The sequence below is a fragment of the Schistocerca cancellata genome, chromosome 1 (genome assembly GCF_023864275.1).
Source record: "Schistocerca cancellata isolate TAMUIC-IGC-003103 chromosome 1, iqSchCanc2.1, whole genome shotgun sequence".
NCBI classification, from domain to species: domain Eukaryota; kingdom Metazoa; phylum Arthropoda; class Insecta; order Orthoptera; family Acrididae; genus Schistocerca; species Schistocerca cancellata.
In genome coordinates, this window is record NC_064626.1 from 333,419,452 (window position 1) to 333,441,673 (window position 22,222).

At 36.3% G+C, this 22,222-nt stretch overlaps 1 protein-coding gene across 1 annotated transcript in view; it reads right to left on the bottom strand.

The window, feature by feature from the left end:
- The window catches only part of LOC126173379 (esterase FE4-like), a 124,298-nt gene that overhangs the window by 82,833 nt on the left and 19,243 nt on the right, over positions 1 to 22,222 (bottom strand). The window contains exon 3 of the mRNA XM_049920952.1: positions 12,304 to 12,435. Within this exon, the coding sequence (XP_049776909.1) occupies positions 12,304 to 12,435 (132 nt within the window). The remainder of the gene's footprint in view (positions 1 to 12,303; positions 12,436 to 22,222) is intronic.

Sequence of the window (22,222 nt, forward strand, 5' to 3'; positions counted from 1 at the left end):
CGAGAAACCAAAGAAAAATTTTGAGTAAGTTTTAAAGATTAGGTAAAAACAAAATCTTTAAGATCTCCAGTGACATTGTAATTGTGTCAGAGACAGTAAAGAACTTGGAAGAGCAGATGAACAAAATGGATACTGTCTTCAAAGGAGGCTACAAGATGAATATCAATAAGAGCAGCACAAGGATAATGGAATGTAGTCAAATTAAATCAAATGGTGCTGAGGAAATTAGATTAGGAAACAAGACACTTAAAACAGTAGACGAGTTTCCCTACTTGGGCAGCAAAATAATTGATGATGGCCGAAGTAGAGAGGTTATACAATGCAACTGGCAACATCAAGAAGATCGTCTCTTAAGAAGAGAAATTTATTAACACTGATTCAAGTGTCAGAAAGTGTAGCCATGTATGGATGTGAAACATGCACAGTAAACAGTTTAGACAAGAAGAGAACATAAGATTTTAAAATGTAGTGTTACAGAAGAATGCTGAAGATTAGATGGGTAGATCATATGACTAATGAGGAGGTATGTGAGTGTATTATGTAATACAGAAATTGAAAATTCACACTTTTTATTTTGTTTGTACTACACCACATGTAAGAAGTTACATACACAGAAGCACAACTGCCATATAGAGTTTATTGAAATAATTTTTCTTCCTGTTGTTTTTCTACACACATATATTTTCATATACCAATTTGTTTTGTCTGTTGGACACTTGCAGTATCTCATGAATGCAAGAGGTACTGTGAATGGCGGAGGAGGGAGCAATATGGCAAACCACACTGGATATAATGAAATGTGTGGTATAGCATTCTAATAGCTACATCAGTACAAGATTCTGCATACTTCCGAAATGTGGATACACATTTTTTCCTAACTAATTTGTGCAGTATAAAGCCACCAACAATTGTAAAAGTCAGTTGTACACTTAGTTAGTGTAGTCAAGCTTGAAATTATGTTATAAACAAAGATCTTTATTCAGCTTTTTTTCATTTCAAACCATGATATTAGAAAACTAACTATACAGTTAAATCGTATTTTATGACAAGAAGTCATGTTATTGAGAGGAATAAATTATGAGAATTAATTAAGGAATTACATGAGATTATGCGAATTATTTAATTGTAATTGTATATGTATTAACCCACCTTGAACCATTAGGTGGCTTTTGTGCCTCTAAGATAAAAATAGCTGTACCAAATGTATAGCCACAATGGAGAGGTATCTGTTGAGAGGCCAGAAAAACAAGAGAGGTGCCAGCCTTTTTAGAAGTTTCAGGGGCAACAGTCTTGATGATTGACTGATCTGGCCTTATAACATCAACCAAAATAGCTGAAAGCAAAGGAAAACTATAGTCATAATTTTTCCTGAGGTCGTGCAACTCTACTGTGAGGTGAAATGATAGTAGCATCCTCCTGGGTAAAATATTCAGGAGCTAAGATAGTCCTCCATTTCGATCTCTGGGCTGAATGTACTCAGAAGGATGTTGTCATCACGAGAAACAAAACTGGCATTCTACAGGTCAGAGTGTGAAATGTTGGATCTCTTAATCAGGCAGGTAGTATAGAAAATTTAAAAATTGGAATGGGTAGGTTGAAGCTAGATGCTGTGTAAATTACTGAAGTTCAGTAGCAGGAGGAATGGAACCTCTGGTTAGGTGAATACAAGATTATAAATCAAAAATGAAACAGGGGTAATTCAGCAGTAGGCTCAGGAATGAATAAGAAAATAGGAGTACAGATAAGCCACGACAAACAGCATAGGGAATTCATTATCAAAGCCTAGATAGACACTGATTCCACACCCACTCCAGCAGTAGAAATTTATATGCTACCTAGCTTGGCAGACAATGAAGAGATTGAAAAAATGTATGATGAGAAAAAGAAATTACTCAGATAGTTAAGGAAAACAAAAATTTAAATGTGACAGGGGACTGGAATTCAATAATAGGAAAAGGAAGAGAATGAAAGATAATAGGTGATTATTGACTGGGAGGAAAGGAGGGAAAGAGAGAGGTGCCTGCTAGAATTCTGCACAGAGCTTAATTTAATCATCACTAACACTTGGTTCAAGAATCATTAAAGAAGGTTAAATATATGGAAGGCACATGGAGATGACCTGTCAAAAACCTGTCTCCTACCCTTTTCCCATCCGTAGCCCATTCTTTTTCTTTTCCTTCCCATTTCCTCCACATAACCAATGCTGGTGGTTAAACCATGTATGTATAGGGGTGTGAAGGAAACGCTAAGCCCATATGCCGAACATCTGGCAAATTGTCAGTGCCTGGGCGATAAGGTGGCAGCCCACCAAGGCAATCGGAAGTGATGGGCCAATCACTTGCCCTTCTTAACACTTAGGCACCGACGCCCGTAAAAATACGGGTGTGCGCGACCTGTCCGAAAGCAGGGGCACATGTTCTCGTTCTTCCCCTTCTTTCCTTTGTGTGTTCTTACGGCTCCCGCTTGTCTGGGTGGCGCTGTATGGACTGTAGTTCGAGTATTGATCACTAGATAGTGCAGGCATGCTGTGGAAGGGTGTGCTTCCCTTTTTATTTGTCGGGTTTTGTAAGCAGCGATTTTGTCCCGCACGGTCTCAGTGGCGTCGACATGGCGAAGTGTGGCTTGATGGACGAAGAAATTGCTCTCCGAGTTATATCATGACTTAGAAGCAATTGACATTGATTTGTCAGAGGAAGATATTGTAGATGACTCTGATGATAATGTGGACTATGTTCAAGAAGAAGTTTCTGGCAGTTCAGGTAAAGAGTCTGGCAAAAAAAAATCTATAATTTTTGTTCATATTTTCACTGTAAAAACTCTCAGTACGTAATTATGATTTTATTTGCAAATACTACTGTTCTGTTAGACTCAGAAGAGGAGAGCAGGTGTCCAAGCACTTCAGCAGCAAGTAATCCCGCCGATATTGTGCCTGAAGAACGAGTGAGACTAACAGCGAGGGGGAAGCTGAGACGTGCGTGCCACACCGATTCTGAGGAAAGTTGGACAACTACTGATCATGCACCAGATATCGATCTATTCTCAGGACAATTTGAAATATGCAATGTTGTCAGTTTAGACCAGAACAGTGCACTCTAGAAATTTTTTCATATTTCCTGAGAGACAGTATGATGAAACATATAAAGGAACAAACTAATCTGTATGCTCAACAATGCATCAGGAAATTATGAAGCACGAATTCCCTTTCACCCACCTTCTCATTATCAAGGTGGAAAGGAGTTACACTTATGGAAATAAGGAAGTATCTGGCAAAGTGTGGCGAAAAGACAGAAGCTACCAGGGTAGTGAATGTAAAGTAGCATTGTGCAAAATGCCGCGCTTCAAAATTTATCACACAAAGAACAAAATTGGATCCTAAAATAGTTACAGGAGGTTACTGTAGATGAGACATACTGTATCCATCATAATTACACTTTTGTGTAACATTAAAAAAAAAAAATCCTTCTAGAAAATACAGTTAATATACCTTTGACCAATTTTTCCTTTTTTCAAAAACAATGTTATAATAATAACGCTTGTCAAAAATATGTATTAATTCAAGAGAAAGGTATTATATATGGTTTTAAACAAGAAAGTATAGGTTTTTCAATAAGAGTAATTTTATTGCTATAACTGAAAGCTTTCATGAGTTGTAGTAGTTTAAAATACGTTAAAATCAGCCAGTCTTTATGGTAGACACCCGCGCACAATGGCTCAGGACCCAAGGTGTTAAATAACCTGATAACTGAAACCGAGACAAGAATATGAAACAGGATGGATAAACTGGTAACGACCTTTGGCATGAAAAGGGAAATGAAAATTGGCTTTTGAAATATATGAACCTTGAGGGAGAGTAACAAGCTGAAACAAGTGCCAAGGGAAATGAATAACTATAAGCTTGATATCCTGGGATTGAGTGAGGCGAAATGCATATATCAGATGGAATTATGTTGTTATATTCAGGATGTGAAGAGGAAGAGGAACACCAGGATGGAGTTTGGCTGTTGTTGACCAAGGCAGCAAAGAAGAGCCTTCTAGAATGGAGACCTGTGTCCATTAGGATCATGACCACCAGATTTAAGACAAACTTCCAAAACGTGGTGCTTATCCAATGCTATGCCCCCACAGAGACATCAGAGACTGAGGAGAAGGAAGAGTTCTATCACCTGCTACGAGAGACTGTAAGGAAAGTGAGCAAGAAAGATATCCTCATTGTTATGGGAGACATAAATGCCAAGGTGGGAGATAACAATGAGGGTTTGGAACAGATAATAGGGGTCCATGGCTTGGGTGAAATGAATGCAGACATATTTAAATATGTCTCCTTGTGTCTGTATATTTGTGGATGGATATGTGTGTGTGTGCGAGTGTGTACCCGTCCTTTTTTCCCCCTAAGGTAAGTCTTTCCACTCCCGGGACTGGAATGACTCCTTACCCTCTCCCTTAAAACCCACATCCTTTCGTCTTTCCCTCTCCTTCCCTCTTTCCTGATGAGGCAACAGATTGTTGCGAAAGCTTGAATTTTGTGTGTATGTTTGTGTTCGTTTGTGTGTCTGTCGACCTGCCAGCACTTTCATTTGGTAAGTCACATCATCTTTGTTTTTAGATATATTTTTCCTTCGTGGAATGTTTCCTTCTATTATAACCATATATATATATGGTCTGCTTGTGTCTGTATATGTGTGGATGGATATGTGTGTGTGTGCGAGTGTATACCCGTCCTTTTTTCCCCCTAAGGTAAGTCTTTCCGCTCCCGGGACTGGAATGACTCCTTACCCTCTCCCTTAAAACCCACATCCTTTCGTCTTTCCCTCTCCTTCCCTCTTTCCTGATGAGGCAACAGTTTGTTGCGAAAGCTTGAATTTTGTGTGTATGTTTGTGTTCGTTTGTGTGTCTGTCGACCTGCCAGCACTTTCATTTGGTAAGTCACATCATCTTTGTTTTTAGGTATATATATATATATATATATATATATATATATATATATATATATAGAGGGAAACATTCCACGTGGGAAAAATATATCTAAAAAGAAAGATGATGAGACTTACCAAACAAAAGCGCTGGCAGGTCGATAGACACCCAAACAAACACAAACATACACACAAAATTCAAGCTTTCGCAACCAACGGTTGCCTCATCAGGAAAGAGGGAAGGAGAGGGAAAGACGAAAGTATTTGGATTTTAAGGGAGAGGGTAAGGAGTCATTCCAATCCCGGGAGCGGAAAGACTTACCTTAGGGGGAAAAAAGGACAGGTATACACTCGCACACACACACACACATATCCATCCGCATGTACACAGACACAAGCTTGTGTATACCTGTCCTTTTTTCCCCCTAAGGTAAGTCTTTCCGCTCCCGGGATTGGAATGACTCCTTACCCTCTCCCTTAAAACCCACATCCTTTCGTCTTTCCCTCTCCTTCCCTCTTCCCTGACGAAGCAACTGTTTGTTGCAAAAGCTTGAATTTTGTGTGTATGTTTGTGTTTGTTTGTGTGTCTATTGACCTGCCAGCACTTTTGTTTGGTAAGTCTCATCATCTTTGTTTTATTTATTTATTTATTTATTTATTTTTTCCATCGTAGCCTTGTCGACACAATCTGGGTCTTCTCTTATGAATCCAAAGCAAGTATTTGGAAGCAGGGTGAGTGCGAACACTGCAAACATTGTCATCAATCATTGAACTTACAACTCTACCACTTTTCACAGTAAGAGTAAGGGAAAAAACCCGAAAATGTAATACAAATATGCATAGAGATCGAAGAATGAAATAAATATTTGGGTGTTTATTTCTGAATATGTCATGAGTTCTGAATGGTTGGTGAAGCAGGTATCTTACAGGACAGTGTTAATTTCTATGACAGAAATGGGCAGCTATAAAATTCATTTTAGGATTTCCAGCACACTGTGTTAATAACAGGACAGCAACTTGAGTTAATCAATTTGATGTAGAAAACAGCCAAAGTTGCAAAATTCAGTTACTTTTGTTTAATTGATGATAAGTTTCATGTATCAGAACCCTTTCTCAAATCTTCCTAGTATGCAAACCATGTTAATATTGTATGTGATTGTGTTTAAGCCATTAGTCAAGTTTACTGAGACCATTCATTGGCAGGACAACTGTTTGGTGTATGCTTGCTGCCAACCCCTGCGAATGAGTGCGTATTTCTTTGCGTGTATTAACTTATGAAAATTTTAATTAATATCAATATGATTATTTTCAAATTTCATTGAAATAAGTTTTGTTTAAGCAGTTACCAGACAGCTTGCCGCACATGCCAGAACTGAAATCGTGTATAAGCAGCACCTAATCCTGCTTCTGGCTACTTGGAGTGTGGCTGTTTGGTGTATAAACAGTGAGAGAAAGCAGCCAGCATCTATCCACAAAAAGTTTTCTGATGCTGCCAAGCTGCCAGATTCACGGATGCGCACAGCTGTCTGAGTTAGAGTGAGGTTCACTTCAGTTGTCTAGTGTTTTGTTTGTGGCGCGTTTTTCAATCGTTTGGAAGCTATTGCAGTTCTTGCATTTGGATATTTCATGTTTACACTTCATTGTTAATAGTAAGGTAAGCACATCACATGTTTTGTCTGTTTGCACCCCCTTTGTCCAGATCTTGGTAAAAACAACTGAAAATGCAGTACATAAATGAGTCTTACTACCAGTTGTATATGTGTGTCAAAAAAAAAAAAAGATACTACATTAAAAGAAAGCATTTTTCTATTAAAAGACTGTGTTATTGATAGAAAATGGAATTTAAAACTCAAAAAGTGTACTGAAATATACAATAAACTGTTTCCAAGCAACATCAGAGTGAACATTAAAAAAATTAAGAAAATCAAATTTTGTCTTATTTTTAACCCAAGTTAAATAACTTTTGTAAATGTTTATAAGTATTTTGTTACTTAGGAATACTTAAAAACTAACCTGCAAGCTTTCTTGGTGATATTCATATAGTAAAATCTCCTGGGGATGCAGCCAAGACATTTTATTTATTAAGAATAGCATTGTAAAGGCAGAGATTTTTCTTTACATTAAAATAAAAAAGTTTCACTAGTGCTATTCCAAAGAAATTCCAACCATTTAACATAAATATTTAAGTCAATGAGAAAAATTATCGAGTGTCAAAAATTGATTGTGGACCTGAAAAAAGGGAAGTTCTGTATATTTTTTAATCTGCTGGATACATCATTGATAAATAATTTTTTCCCAGTATTTAAAATACATGTATCACTCCAGACGATTGTGGTGAGGCACGGCAACAGTATACAAATGTTAAAAATTTAAATAATAGTCTCTGTTGCAAATACTTTTGATGACACGTTTCACACTCCTTGCGAGTCTTCAGATCATTCTTGAGCCGTGGAGACTGGCTTCTGTGGTCTCCACAGCTCAAGAACAATATGAAGAAGCAGGAAACATGTCATCAATAAAATATCTGCATCATAATGTTGTTTTCATTTTTACCTTTGGTGTTTGTTTTTAAATAATTATTTGTGTCAAAAAGTTTTGTTAAAATAATTTTTCTCTACACTTGTCTCATGTTTGGCCCATCCTATCTTAGGAATAGTTCCATTTTCGACATAGCATTGAGAAATGGTTAAGTACGACAAAAATAGATAACTGATAATAGAGAAAGCTTGCCAGAAAATAACACCAACAAATAACACTGAAAAGCGCAAAAAATAACCCCGATTTTGGACGTAAAATAACATCAATTTTTTCCTGTCCCTAATAATAGATTATAGTTCGAAAAGGAGCTAATTCAGTATAGATTCTGACAAGGATTGCATCGGGGCCTGGAGCTTTGTTCAATTTTAACGATTTCAGATGTTTCTCAACACCACTGACACTAACACATATATCACTCATTTTTCCAGTAGTATGAGAATTATATTGGGATGATTCTCCTGTGTTTTCCTTTGTAAAGGAACATTTAAAAACAGAATTAAGCCTTTCAGCTTTTACTTTGCTACCCTCAATTTCAGTTCCTGTTTCATTCATTAGAGTCTGGACACAAACTTTGGTGCCACTTTGTGCCTTTACATACAAATAGAATTTCTTTGGGTTCTGTGAAAGACCACTTGGCAATATTCTGCTACAGTAGTCATTGAGGACATCATGCATTTCTCTATTGACAGCCAAACATGTTTCATTCAGCATCTCTCCATCTAAACCCCTACACTTTGTTTTACATCTGCTACACAGCAATCGCTGTTTAATTAGAAGTTTATTTACAATGACTGTATACCATAGGGGTTTCTTCCTATTACAAACTGTTCTGTTGCTGATGATACAAGCATTGCAATAAATAGCAAATCAAGTGTTATCTTAGAAAGATCAGCTAATAAAATATTTTTGGACAGTAATCACTTGCTCCTAGCCAATTCTCTGTCATTAAACTTTGAAAAAACACACTACATGCAGTTCAGAACTTGCAAGGAGTGTCCCATGAGTATATACCTAACATACAATGACAAGCAAATAGAAGAAGTGGACAATGTTAAATTCTTGGGATTACAGTTTTTTAATAAATTCAAGTGGGAGGAGCACACCACAAAACTGCTGAAGCATCTAAACAAATCTCTATTTGCAATGCCAATTCTGTCAGTCATAGGGGATAAAAAAAATGAGAAAGCTACCATACTATGCTTACCATACTTTTACTCCATAACATTATATGGGATTATTTTTTGGGGTAATTCATCAACCCAAGCTAAAGTTTTCTGGGCACAAAAAGGGCAATAAGAATTATATGTGGTGTGAACTCAAGAACATCCAGCAGAGGCCTGTTTAGGGAACTAGGGATACTAACTACTGCTTCCCAATATATTTATTCTTCAATGAACTTTGACATTAAAAATATATCACTTTTTTCAAACCAACAGCTCAGTTCATGGAATCAATAGAAATAGGAATAATCTTCATGAGGATTTAAAGTCACTTACTCTTGCACAAAAAAGGTGTGCATTATTCAGGAACACACATTTTCAATAACTTGCCAGCAGCCATAAAAAGCTTAAGTCACGATTTCTTCTTCTTTCTTCATTCTTCCCAAATTGTCTTCATACATTCACTGTGTTCTCTCTTGTGTTCTTCCAACCATCTTTTTCCTGTTCTGTTCTCTGTATGTTCTTGTTTAAGTGTCTTTCTGTATGATGTTTCTAAACTGTTCTCTATTGTTTATGTTGTCTCGTGTGTTCCCCAGTTCTTTAATGTCTTCTTCTGCTTCAGTGATCCACTTTGTCTTATTTTTGTTCTTGTTTACTATCTCTTTCTAATGGTGTCTGTTATTCTTTCTATATCTTTGTAAATCTCTCTTGTTGGTCTCTTCATCCAAATTCCTTCCCAAAACACTGGTCCACATATTTTCCTCAGAATTTTTCTTTCCTGCTTTTCAATCTCTCTGATCTTCATATGACCATGAATCACTGTAGTTTCTGCAGCATAAAGTGCTTCTGGCAGGGCTACTGTGTTGTAATGCCTTAATTTCACATTGACAGAAATAGATTTCTTTTATTATAATGATTCCAAGTGAGCTTATATTCTTTTTGTAATCTGGAGATTCTATCTTTATTAGCTATTAAGTTCAATCCTGATGGTTGGATTATCTCTCCCAGATATCTGAAGTGGGCAACTTGTGCCCCTTTCCCATATTGAGTAGTAATGGGGAGATTACCTACAGGTTTGTTTTCCGTATACTGTGTTTTCTTGTAGGAGATTTGTAGCCCAGTTTACTGTGTGATTTTGTGTAGTTTTTCCAATGCAAGTTTGGCTTCCTCTCTATTGTTTGTTAGAATGGCAAGATCGTCCGCAAAAGCCAGACACTTCAGCCCAATTCTCTGCTCTTTTTTAATACCAAGCTGAATTCCTTTTATTTCCTTTTCCCATGTCCTCACAATTTTTTCCAGAACCATGTTAAACAGAAGGGGGGAAATACCATTTCCTTGGCGAACACCAGTATGGATATGAAGTGCTTCTGATGTTGCTCCCATGCATTTAACTTTGGAAGCTGTGTCTGTTAATGCCTGTTGAATAATTGACCTTGTTTCCTGTCAATCCTGAACTTCTCTTAAGTGTAAAATAATGTTTGTCTATCTATTGAATCGTAAGCCTTTTTAAAATCAACAAAAGTTACCACAGTATTTCTACATCTTCTCATTTGCAAAATTGTTTTTAAGTTCCATATCTGTTCGATGCACGATCAACCTTTTGCAAAACCCTGCCTGATACTCCCCTATTAACTGGTCTGCTTGTTCCTCTAGTCTGTTTAACAGGGCCTTTGAAAGAATTTTGTATGTTACAGAGAGCAGCGAAATTCCCCTGTAATTATTTGGATCAGTTTTTGCACCTTTTTTGTGGAGAGGCTGAATTAATGCACATTTCCACTCAGCAGGTATTTGTTCAGTTTCCCAAATATCTGATATAATTCTGTGGGTTGGTTGTGTGAGATTATTGTCATCAGTGCAGTAATGTGTTCATTGTAAATAAGTATTGTATTGGTTCTATTATATGTTTATAACCTTATAAATATTTTTTTTTTAATTTTAAATTCAGTGCATTAATGTGATCTTAGTAAATGAATGTTGTAAAATGATCCTTTCATATAGTGACCATTAATAAATAAATAAATAAATGATGATCATTCCACTTGGGACCTATGGAAGGTACATTAGCTTATTTGTTTTACTTCTATATATTTGTTATGTATTATTGTTTTTCTGACATGTTCTACATCCTGGAGGACCTCCTCACTATGGATCAATTGGAATGAAATTAAATCTAATCTAACCTACTTGACACATATCATTCCAACTATCCTTTTAAACTTCAGCTGGAATTTCTCTGGATGCTCCTGCCCTGTGCTGAAAGTTTCAATTTCCTCATTGACATATGACACTGCAGATTTTTTATCTGGTTTCCTGAACACATATGTCTGTCTGCTTGTTTTAGTTGTCATTTGTATTTTGGTAGTAACTGTTACTACAACTGTGCCATGGTCACTGATATCAGTTCTGATGTGGACATCTCAAAGAGGTGAGGTATATTTGTTGCTATTAGATCCAATATATTTCCATCATGAGTGGAGTTCCTAAGTATCTGTTCTATGTAATTTCCAGAGAAGGCATTTAGTAAAGTTTTCCAGGATGTCTTATCACAGCCATCAGTAACAAAACTATTGTTTTCCCAATTGATGGTTGGGTAATTAAAGTCTCCACTGACGATTACAGTACGATTGGGGAACTTACATACAAGGGAACTGAGGTTACCTCTTACGTTTGGGGGGGAGGGGGTGATAGTATGATCCAATTATCATTTTATGTCAACCTCTGATACTGAGTCTTGCCCAAACAGTACCACATGCAACTTCAGTTTCCGTCTCAGTGGATTTGAGTTTCTTGTCTACTGCGACAAATACGCCTCCTCCTTTTTCCATTTGTCTATCATCCTGGTATACACTTAAATTTTCCCCAAAAATCTCACTACTGTCCATTTCAAGTTTCACCCGGTAATGAGGAAAAACAGAATTTCTCCTGCAACTGGTAGATGGGTAGCACACAGATACACATCAGACCTCAGAATAATCAATTTCATATCTCTAGTTCAAGCAAACATACATTATTTTTCCATACCTGAATACACACAAAAACTCATACAAATGACCAAAATAATTTTCCATTACATTGCCTGTGTGTCAGTAATCAATAAGTAGTAGGTAAGCAATAGTCTTTCCTCATTTGTGATTAGTATCCCCAATTACAGAATTTGCAAGATCATGACATTATTGATAACTAAAAGCAAATGATGGTCTGCCACAAATGGTTGGTGAACCCATGATAATTTTCATAGACATGGAGTCTCATTCTCAGTTTCTTTGTGACCATGTAGTGATCAGAAAACATGTTAAGGAGAAGACAGCAATAAAAATGTAATTTGTTATGACCATCAATGATTCACTTCAATCATTTAGAAATATTCTTCAGAATATTACTCAAAGCTATTGACAAAGTGCTTATTATAGTGTCTCTTTCATACTGTAAGTAGCTACACACCACCAGTGTAAATTTTGTTAGGACTCAAGTGTTATTATTGGATCAACAGCTCTCAAAAGAACTTCAACCAACAGCTTGAAATGTTGTTTATTTGGTTGTTAGAGATCAATGTAAACTCTAGTTCTTCACATTTGTTCACATGCACAAAATAAACAATTCAGTTACCCTCATCCAAATATATTCAGTAGACCTTATTGTCAAAAATGCTTAAGATAAATAATTAGATTTTGCTGAAGCTGACCTAACAATCTTACCTCAGGTGTATATACATTCAGAAACAGGCAGTCTTCCTGTCCTCTATCAGCTCCAGTATCCAATTGGACACACATTGAGCCAGCTACCAAAGCATCTCTTACTCCATCCCATGGTTGCTTGGCCACAGGGGGCTGGAAATATTACACAAAATGTATTCAACAGTGCAATTGATACATGTTAAGTCTCCTAAACCATTAGATATGTTTACGTCAAGAAATAATATTAAAACGGACATTGTTTTTAAGTAATAAATACACTGAAAACATTACTAAAATATTTCATTTCAGGTCAGTACCAATGATATTTATTTTTATTTATTATATAAACTGAAAAAAAGGATGATGAAGTTTGATATATTATCACAAACAGGGAGTTCAACCATGATCTTGTCAGGATAACTCAGTCAGTAAGAGCATTGTCTATGAACGGCAGAGTTCAGGGTTCACATCAAATCCAGCACACACTTTCAGTTTATCAGGAAGTTTGAAAAGAAGTATATGCTTAGTTGGAGAGTGAAATAGGATATTACCAATATTTCAAAACCTCTGGTTCAGAGAAACACATTATAGTCACTCACCTTAGGTTAACGAATGACTATTAACAGTAAATTATTTTTGTAAGTTCTAATGGCTCTATTGAACAACTTAGTAAGAATCTTTTTTCCTATAATTTTCCCATGCTAGTAAATTATATGTACTAGTGGCTTCTGAGACAAAGCTGACTATCTATGAGCAATTGTTTGAACTTAGTTTTTGCAGAATAAAAATTCATCCTAAATATGACACCATTGATTGACTGATTGATTTCTTACTTAATACTTGAAATAAGTGACACTGTAAACATTTCATCATCAAAAACATTGAAAAATTAACCACTTAAAAATAATTTCTTAGACAATAAATTTTCTTTTAATCTAAATACATTTGTTTTTAGTCTCAAATACTTATTATTTCCATATATATGATAACACAGAACTTCTTAGATAAAGTAATCTGTTTTAATTCTGATACTTCATTATCATATAAAAATTTATTTTGTAAATGTTTTTGTAGTTCTGTTCTGAAAGAGCAGATAGTGTCAATGTCCTTTAGAAACTGTGTTAATTTCTATATGATTATATGGTATGGTACAATAAAATTTGCTCAGTTCTAGCTTTATTTTTCTCTCTAGGTGTAAATTATAGCTATTTCAAGTTTCATAATCATGTACTAAATAAATTTTAATACAGCAGTCAGTATTTTTTATGTAAAATTTGGAGTGCATAACTTACTGTAGTGATTCCATTATTAAGTATTTTCACATTTACTTCCAACTTATAGTGATAGTCAACGTGCATTCCAAGAAATTTTGTGCTTTCCACTCATTTTATGAATTCATTATTTAGTTTCAGTTCTTATAATCTGGTTTTTTGTTTATGAAGAACTTCATAGTGCTCATTTTCTTTCTATCAAGTGTGATTTTATTGTTTGCATCTCACTTATATACACTGCTAAGTGTTTCTTCAGCTTTATCTCTTAGCATTTGTGGTGACTTGTGAGTGATCAGTACATTAGAGTCATTTCCATGCAGTATTGTTTGCCCATGCCTGATGCTTTATGGGAAGTCATTAATGTAAATTAGGAAGAGAACTGGACCTAGCAGACTACACTGTGCCACTCCTGTATTAGGGTCAGAAGTCATCTTCATCATCATCATGGACAGTTTCCAGCCTCTGGCCAGCTCTGTATGGAACATAGGCCTCTCCATTGTCTTCTGTCTTGCCACCATCTCTCCGTCTTCACCTTGGTCCAGTCTTCTCCCTTCTTCTGGACGCATTCCTCGACTCGTTTCACCCATCTGTCTCTTGGTCTTCCTCTTGATCTGTTTCCTTCCAGTTTCATCTCGTGTATCCTCCTGGGTATCCACTTCTCCTCCATTCTCTTAACATGTCCATACCATCATTAGGATCATTTACCAATATGGCGGCAAGTGTACACGTATCTTTAAACCGCTCTGCAGTTTTTGAGGACTTAATTTCAATCAAGTGTATTGTTTGTGATGAAACAGTGCTAAATGGAATTAGAATATGCGTGTTTAAACATAAATGGTGTCATTCACACTGCTATGCTCAAGAAGATTTACAAATACAGTGTAAATGTGAAATAGAGTGTAACGGCCGCGAGATCGCTAGTGAAAAGTGCTACGCGGGAATAGAAGACAGCGTGCGTGACGAACTTCAAAAAGAACTTGACATTATAAAAAAAAATATAAAAACAATGGAAAATTTGGTACTAACCATACGGGAACTGCCTGAATCATCAAGGCAACAAGATCTCATTAATGCTAGCCAAAAAATTCGTAGGTCTGCACAACCAAATGTACAAAGTGTAAACAGTACGACTGTAACTAGAAATATGAACGAACTGATCACTCAAAAAGACGCAAGTGAATTAAACGCAACAAAAGAAAGTGTTAATAGTGCATCTATGGATAAAAATATGAACAAACTATCCACACAAATATACAAGTGGATTAAACGGAGAAAAACGCAAGGCAAATATTCGTAAAGAAAAAAAAGTAAACAAACACGTTATGCATAAGCAAGGATACAAGCAACAGACATATATTTTTGCAGATAGTCATGGGAGAGGAGTGACGGAAATTATGAGAAGAAATCACCCAGACCTTAATGTAACACGCATCATCAAACCAGGCGCGCCATTACGCGAAATTCTGAAAAACAGTGACAACATATTAACGACGGGTAACAGCTTCATCATAATAGGAGGCGCAAATGATGTTTACTTAATGAAACTTGGCGTGCAATGAGAATCCTAAAGGAAACAATCAAAAGGATGCCTCTAGTGCATTTCTACATTGTTAGTATCCTCAGGAGACATGATCTGATGGAAAACTCGTGCGTAAACATCGAGATTGTTACAGCAAACAGGCTATTTGAGAAAATATGTAGAGGTTTCCAGAATACTACTTTCGTAGAGATAAACAGTGTTCACAGAGAGCACTTCACAAGACATGGTCTCCACATGAACGTAAAAGGGAAAATGATTATTAGTGCCGAAATACTTAAATTTATTAATGAGTCATCTGTAATGGAAGTGTCTCCAGTCCCAATTCCGCCAAAACAAGACTTGTCTGTAACAGTGGAACCATCATTATCTGCAGTAGAGCTACAACAAACACCAGTAGCAGCAGCAAAGGCTCAGATATTTTCAGCAGCAGTGTCAGATAAATCAATAGCAGCAGAATCACCACAATCATCAGCAGAGCTGTCATCATCAGCAACAGCATCCACAACAGCAGACCCCATAATACTACCTCAAGGCAATGAAAATGCATGTGAGGAAAACATACAAAGGTCATTAGCCGCAGCAGCTAACAAAGAAGGGCAGTCACCAAGTCGGGGAGCACAGGAGCCACCAGCAACAGCAACCACACAGAAGAGGTACCTGACGCCTGGGAGAGCAACAGCGGAAGCAGCTTCCAATCAAGACAGATGCCTGAGAACTAGGAGACCTGCTACACTAAGTGAGGATTTTTTATGGTACCGAGTAAGCAGAAAGAGAACATGGAAAAAGATGTAAGTAAAACTGTCCATCTTAAATACCAGTGTGACAATAGTGAGAGGAATATAAACACCGGACGAAGATATGATCCAGGTTTAATGACACAAACTGAAAAAAATCACTGCATAGTACCAGAAGCAAAGGGAGCAAGTGAAGTGCTTAGTATATTACAGGAAGGGGATCTACTACATTTAAAGCCAACTGTTAGAATACTTCACCAAAATGTTCAATACATAAACAATAAAACAGAGGAACTAGAGGTAATATTACAGGAGTATAGGCCAAACATTCTAGTAGTTACAGAACATGGGCTAAAAGAAAATCACATAGGAATGTACAACTTGAAGAATTATGTGAAAGTAGCCAGTTTTTGCAGTACTTCCTATAAAGGTGGTGGGGTTGCCATTTTTTCTAACTATAAATCAACTAAAGCCATAAATATAACAAAATATGCTATAGAATTGAGCTTTGAAGCTACAGCACTGGAAACTAAAATTGCTGGGAATTTATGTTGTGTATTAGGTTTGTATCAATCACCAAATGGTATACTTAAAACCTTCTTTGAACAGCTGGAAGATATAATCCAACACCTCTCAAAAACATATGCTTATTTGATCATTATAGGAGATCTGAACATAGACACGAGTAAAAATACAGACAATATTAAGACCCTACTGGACTTATTGTGCATATACAATCTAAAAATAAAAATAGATAAACCAACCAGAGTAACAAAGCATAGTGAAACTATTATTGATCATATAATAACAAATATTCCTACATGCTATTGTGACACACAGGTAATAAACTCCACATTAGCAGACCATTTTGCAATCATGATATACATAAATATAACGACTAGTGATTCACTGCAGAAGATATGGAAGATGAGAAGACAGAACTACCCACATAACATAAATCTGCTAAAGAAGATGTTAGAGGCAGAAAACTGGGAAACAATATATGCAGCTAAAGATGCAAACACCAAATGGAACCAGTTTTATTCTTTATTCAATTATTATTATTATGTTACATGTCCTGTTAGTAAAAGTCTTGTCAAACAGCAACAAAAAAAGAAAAGCTGGGTGACTGGAGAAGTAATCCATGCCAGAAATAATCTGAGGGTGTATTATGACCTCTCCAAACAAAAAAATACTGAGGCCTACAACACACTGTATAAAACTAAAAAGAAAGAGTACTGTAGTTTTATCAGAGAAACTAAAGCATCATTCATCAGGATGTATATAGATAAGGGAAAGAACTACTCAAAAGGTTTATCGTCATTCATTAATGAAGAGAGAGGAAAAGTAACAGATCGGGCAGAGGACATCTGCCCACTGATGAGTGGGAAAAGCAACGCAAACCCTCTCGAAGTAGCCAATACTTTTAACAGATATTATATTACCGTAGCAGACGAATTAATAAGTCAAAATCAAACAAATGCAGTAAGTAAATTGTTAAACTCCCCACATACAAATCATACTATGGTTTTCATACCTACAACAGATGCAGAAGTGTCAAACGTAATAAAAGAACTTAAAATTAAACATTCATCTGGCTTGGATGGTGTCACATCACATCTCATAAAGGAATGCAGGGAATGTATATTAAAACCATTGACACACATGCTGAATGCTGCGATAGAAGAAGATATATTTCCAGATTCACTGAAAGTAAGTAAAGTGAAGCCAATATTTAAGAAAGGGAACAGGGATGAATTAGGAAATTACAGGCCAATATCATTGATCTCAACATTTGCTAAAATCTATGAAATGATAATAAAGAATAGAATTGTAAGTTTTATAACAAAGTACAGTATACTGCATTCATCACAACATGGTTTCAGAGAAGGGAAGTCAACAAAAACAGCATCAACAGATATAATTGACCACATTCTTAATTTACTTGACAGGCAACAAAAGACTTGTGGGATTTTTATGGACCTATCTAAGCCCTTTGATTGTGTGAACCACTCAAAATTAATGATGAAATTATATCAGTATGGAATTAGAGGAAAATGCTATGACATACTTAAATCATACATTACAAATAGGAAACAATGCACAGAAATCAGACATACTAGTGGGGGAAATATAACAAACTACAGATCAGAATTACAAACAGTTAAACACGGTGTGCCGCAAGGGTCTGTGCTTGGGCCAATACTATTTATACTCTCCGTAAATGACTTCCCTAGCTATATAAATCAGAAACTTATAATGTATGCTGATGACACAACAACCATTTGCACAGCTGACACAAAGGAGGAGCTTGAGAAGGAAGCACTCCTGACTATTGAAAATGCAAATAAATATTTAACACAAAACAACCTGTTTATGAATTAGTCTAAATCAATTAATGTAGTATTTCAGACCAAGCATAGTGAAAATTATAATATAAATGTTAATATAAATGGAAAGACTATTAAAGAAGTAACCAGCACAAATTTTCTAGGAACTATAATAGAAAAACATTTGGCATGGGGGGAGCACATAGATGCACAGTGTAAAAAGATAAACAAACAGATCTTCATCATGCATAGAACAGCTAAGACTGTGGATGATAAAGTCTTCAGATCCATGTATTATGGACTTGTCTTCCCATATTTGTCTTATTCAGTTCATATATGGGGAAATGCACAAGCTGGCTACCTAGAAAGAATATTCACAATTCAGAAAAGGGCAGTGAGATGCATTGCAAAAATACCACCAAGACAGACCTGTAGGCAAGCTTTTGTACACTATAATATTATGACAGTATATTCACTGTACATATACCAAAGCATAATGGCAGTAAGGTCAAGTGATAAACACCTCCTAAATAAAGATGTACACAAACACGGTACAAGAGGAAATGAAAATTACTACATGATAAACAGAAATCTAAAACTGTCTATGACTGCCCCAGAAGAAGCAGGCAAAAGGTTTTTTAATAAACTCCCCAAAATCATTAAAAAAGAAACAGATCTAAAATGTTTTAAAAATCATTTGAAACTATATCTCACAGAGAAATGTATATACAGTTTGAGTGAATACTAAGATGGTGTTGAAATATATCATTACTGAAATGTACCTTTAAAAATTATCATTTCTGTTTGTTGTTTGGATTTGTATGTACATATAATGTGAAACATGTAAAACCTTTGTATGATTATGGACTATTTCTGTTTAATTATTTGTTTCGTTTATCTATAATGAAATCAAGTTTGAGGTTAATAGGCTATTGTATGACACACCCAATACTCTCAGCTGGATTTTCAGCTGCAGTCCATGGGCAAAGAATAAATAAATAAATCTCAGCCTTGATTTCTCTATCTCCTCATGTAATGGTTCCACCTTCATTAACTCTCTGATCCTCTCATTTCCTAACCTGTCTATCTTTGTCACTCCAATACTGTTTCTCAAGAATTTCATTTCACTGGCTTGTACTTTGCTTTTTTCTGGTCCTTTCATAACCCAGGTTATGATGCATATGTCAGGATCGGGACATAGTATGACTGGTATATAACCTTCTTAATGATTTGGGGTACATCCTTGCTCCATATCAGGCTTCTGACACTCTTCCAAAATGCTTTTGCTTTTCTCCTGCACTCGTTTATTTTGCTGTTGTTTTTTCCATCTTCCTGTATCAGGCTTCCTAGGTACTTGAAACTCTCCACCCTCCTCAATCATTCCCCACCAATTTTTTCCCATTGTTCCTCTCTCCTTCTTTCTTGTTGTGATAATCATCTCAGCCTTACTTATACTAAATTTCATCATGTATTCTTGTACTGTTCGTTACCATACATCCAACTGCTCTTGTACTTCCTCCTCCTTATTTCCCCAATCATCAGATCATCTGCAAACACCATACCTTTCATCTTCCTTTCACCAATTACTTGTGCTACTGTACTCATTATATAATCCATCACTGCAATGAAGAGTAATGGTGAAAGTGCTCTTCCCTGCCTCAAGCCATTCCTCTGTTCAATCCAAGCTGATCTCTCTCCTCCCACTTTCACACAGCTCACACTTCCATGGTACATTTCTCTTATCCTCCAAATAATCTGTTTTGCTACTCCTCTGTTCTCCAGGGCTTTCCACACTTTGCCTCTATGTACACTATCATATGTTTTTTCAATGTCCAGGAAGGCCATTAGTAGATCTATTCAATATTCATATTGCTGTTCCTGCAGTTGTCTTACAGCAAAAATTAGATCCACTGTGGACCGTCCTGTTCTGAAGCCATGTTGCTCTTCTCTCATTCGTCCATCTAATTTTTCCTGAATTGGTGCTTCCAAAATTTTCTCAAAAATCTTTGCACAATGACTCATCAATGTTATCCTCTGATAGTTCATGCACTCTTTTCTATTTCCCTTGTTAAAGATTGGGACAATTATTCCCTTCTTCCAGTCTTCTGGGATCATCTTCTGTCTCCACACAATTGTCATTACTCGATATAGCTATTGTATCCCCACCTCTCTTGCTGCTCTCACCATCTCTACACTTAGCTCATACAGATCTGGTGACTTCCCTCCCTTTATCTTGTCCAATGCCTCTTCCACTTCTCCCCATGTAAGGTCTTTTTCCATTTGCTGTTCCTCCTCTTTTTTCTCCTCAGCTTGTTCGTCCTCTGGGTCTCCATTTGCATTCAGGAGTACTTCGAAATACTACTTCCACATATTGTTGAGTCCCTCCTTATTCTCTACATCTTGTCCACTTTTGTTCACCATTTGAGCATAATCTGCCATACCATTTTACCTCTTACTTTTAATCATCCCATATAACAACACCTTTTTCGAACCTTCACTATCCTCCTCCATCATTCTGGTCCACTGTTCCCTCCACTTTCTTCTTTCCTCTTCCACCACTCAGAGGTATGGTTTTCAATATAGTTAGATGTACTTGATATATGTTTATTTTCAGTCAGCTGTACTCAGATTTTCTGTATATGATTGGAACTATTTTTCCACCATGCCCCCATTATTTTCAGTTCATCTAACTTACTTAAAGTATTTTGTGACCCAAAACCAAGGAATATAACTGTCAAACAGTTCCATTTATCCAATGCTTTTAGGACATGTTTTGTGAGGTATAGTGTTGCCAGTTCAGTGTCTTTCCCGAATGGGATCCAAACTTGGTCATTGGAAAGTGGATGTTATTTATTGAAATAGCTTATAAATTCCATCTTTTAAATAGTTCTTATTATTTTTGCAAAATGCAATAGTAGTAGGAGTGGCCCACACTTCTCTACATTTTCACTGTCACTTTTTTTTTAAAGATAGGCAATCATTTAGTATATTTTAAGTACTCAGGAAAGCAAACCTGATTGAATGATTGATTTACAATGTTAACTACTGGTGATGTTAGACTCTCTCAGCAGTCCTTAATCAGACAAATTTTAGTTCATCCAAAGCTGCTGAAACTTTATTTTTCACTTTGCCCTTCCTCCTTCCTCCTTTGCCAAGGTCTGTCACAATCATTTTGTTTTATAATATGGGGGTCTGTTTGAAAGTTTTCCTGAAACCCAGATTTCCTTGGTGAACTTGCCATTCTTACTTTAGTTTATTGGTATTAAGAAAGACAGATAATTTCTCAGCTTCTCAAAAAATGCATTTATATTGACAAATTTATTGTTACCATGTGTTGGTACATGTCGCACAATAATGTAGAACTTGTGTCCACTTGATCGGCGAGATAATTTTGTTTCTATTAGTTTGGTTTGGTTGTTTGGGAAAGGAGACCAGACAGCGTGGTCATCAGTCTCATCGGATTAGGGAAGGATGGGGAAGGAAGTCAGCCGTGCCCTTTCAGAGGAACCATCCCGGCATATGCCTGGAGTGATTTAGGGAAATCACGGAAAACCTTAATCATGATGGCCGGACACAGGATTGAACCGTCATCCTCCCAAATGCGAGTCCAGTGTCTAACCACCGCACCACCTCGCTCGGTGTTTCTATTACTCTCTGAAGTACTTATGTTGCATGTGTTTCAAGAAGATGAACTGGAATACTGTGCCGTCATAAAAATCTTGATTTCAGACAACTTACTGATAACAGAAATTTACCCAAAATACCCTAAATTGAAGCTTTAAGAGGAGTCTGCTTCTTTGTTCCCTGTGATTAAGGAAGTGGTGACAATTAAGATGTGGCTTTATTAGGCAATTGCTTGAGTATAACAAAAACATGACTCCCTTTAAACTACACAAAAGGTTTTGTCTGAATTTTCATAGACAAACAAAGAGTAAAATGAGATACCAAATTGTGCAGCATGAAATCTAGTTTTGCAAAAGAACATTTAATTTGTTTAAAAATACAGAGTGGTCCAAAAAAATGTATCCACTGTTTAAAACTCCATAACTGGCAAACTAATTGACG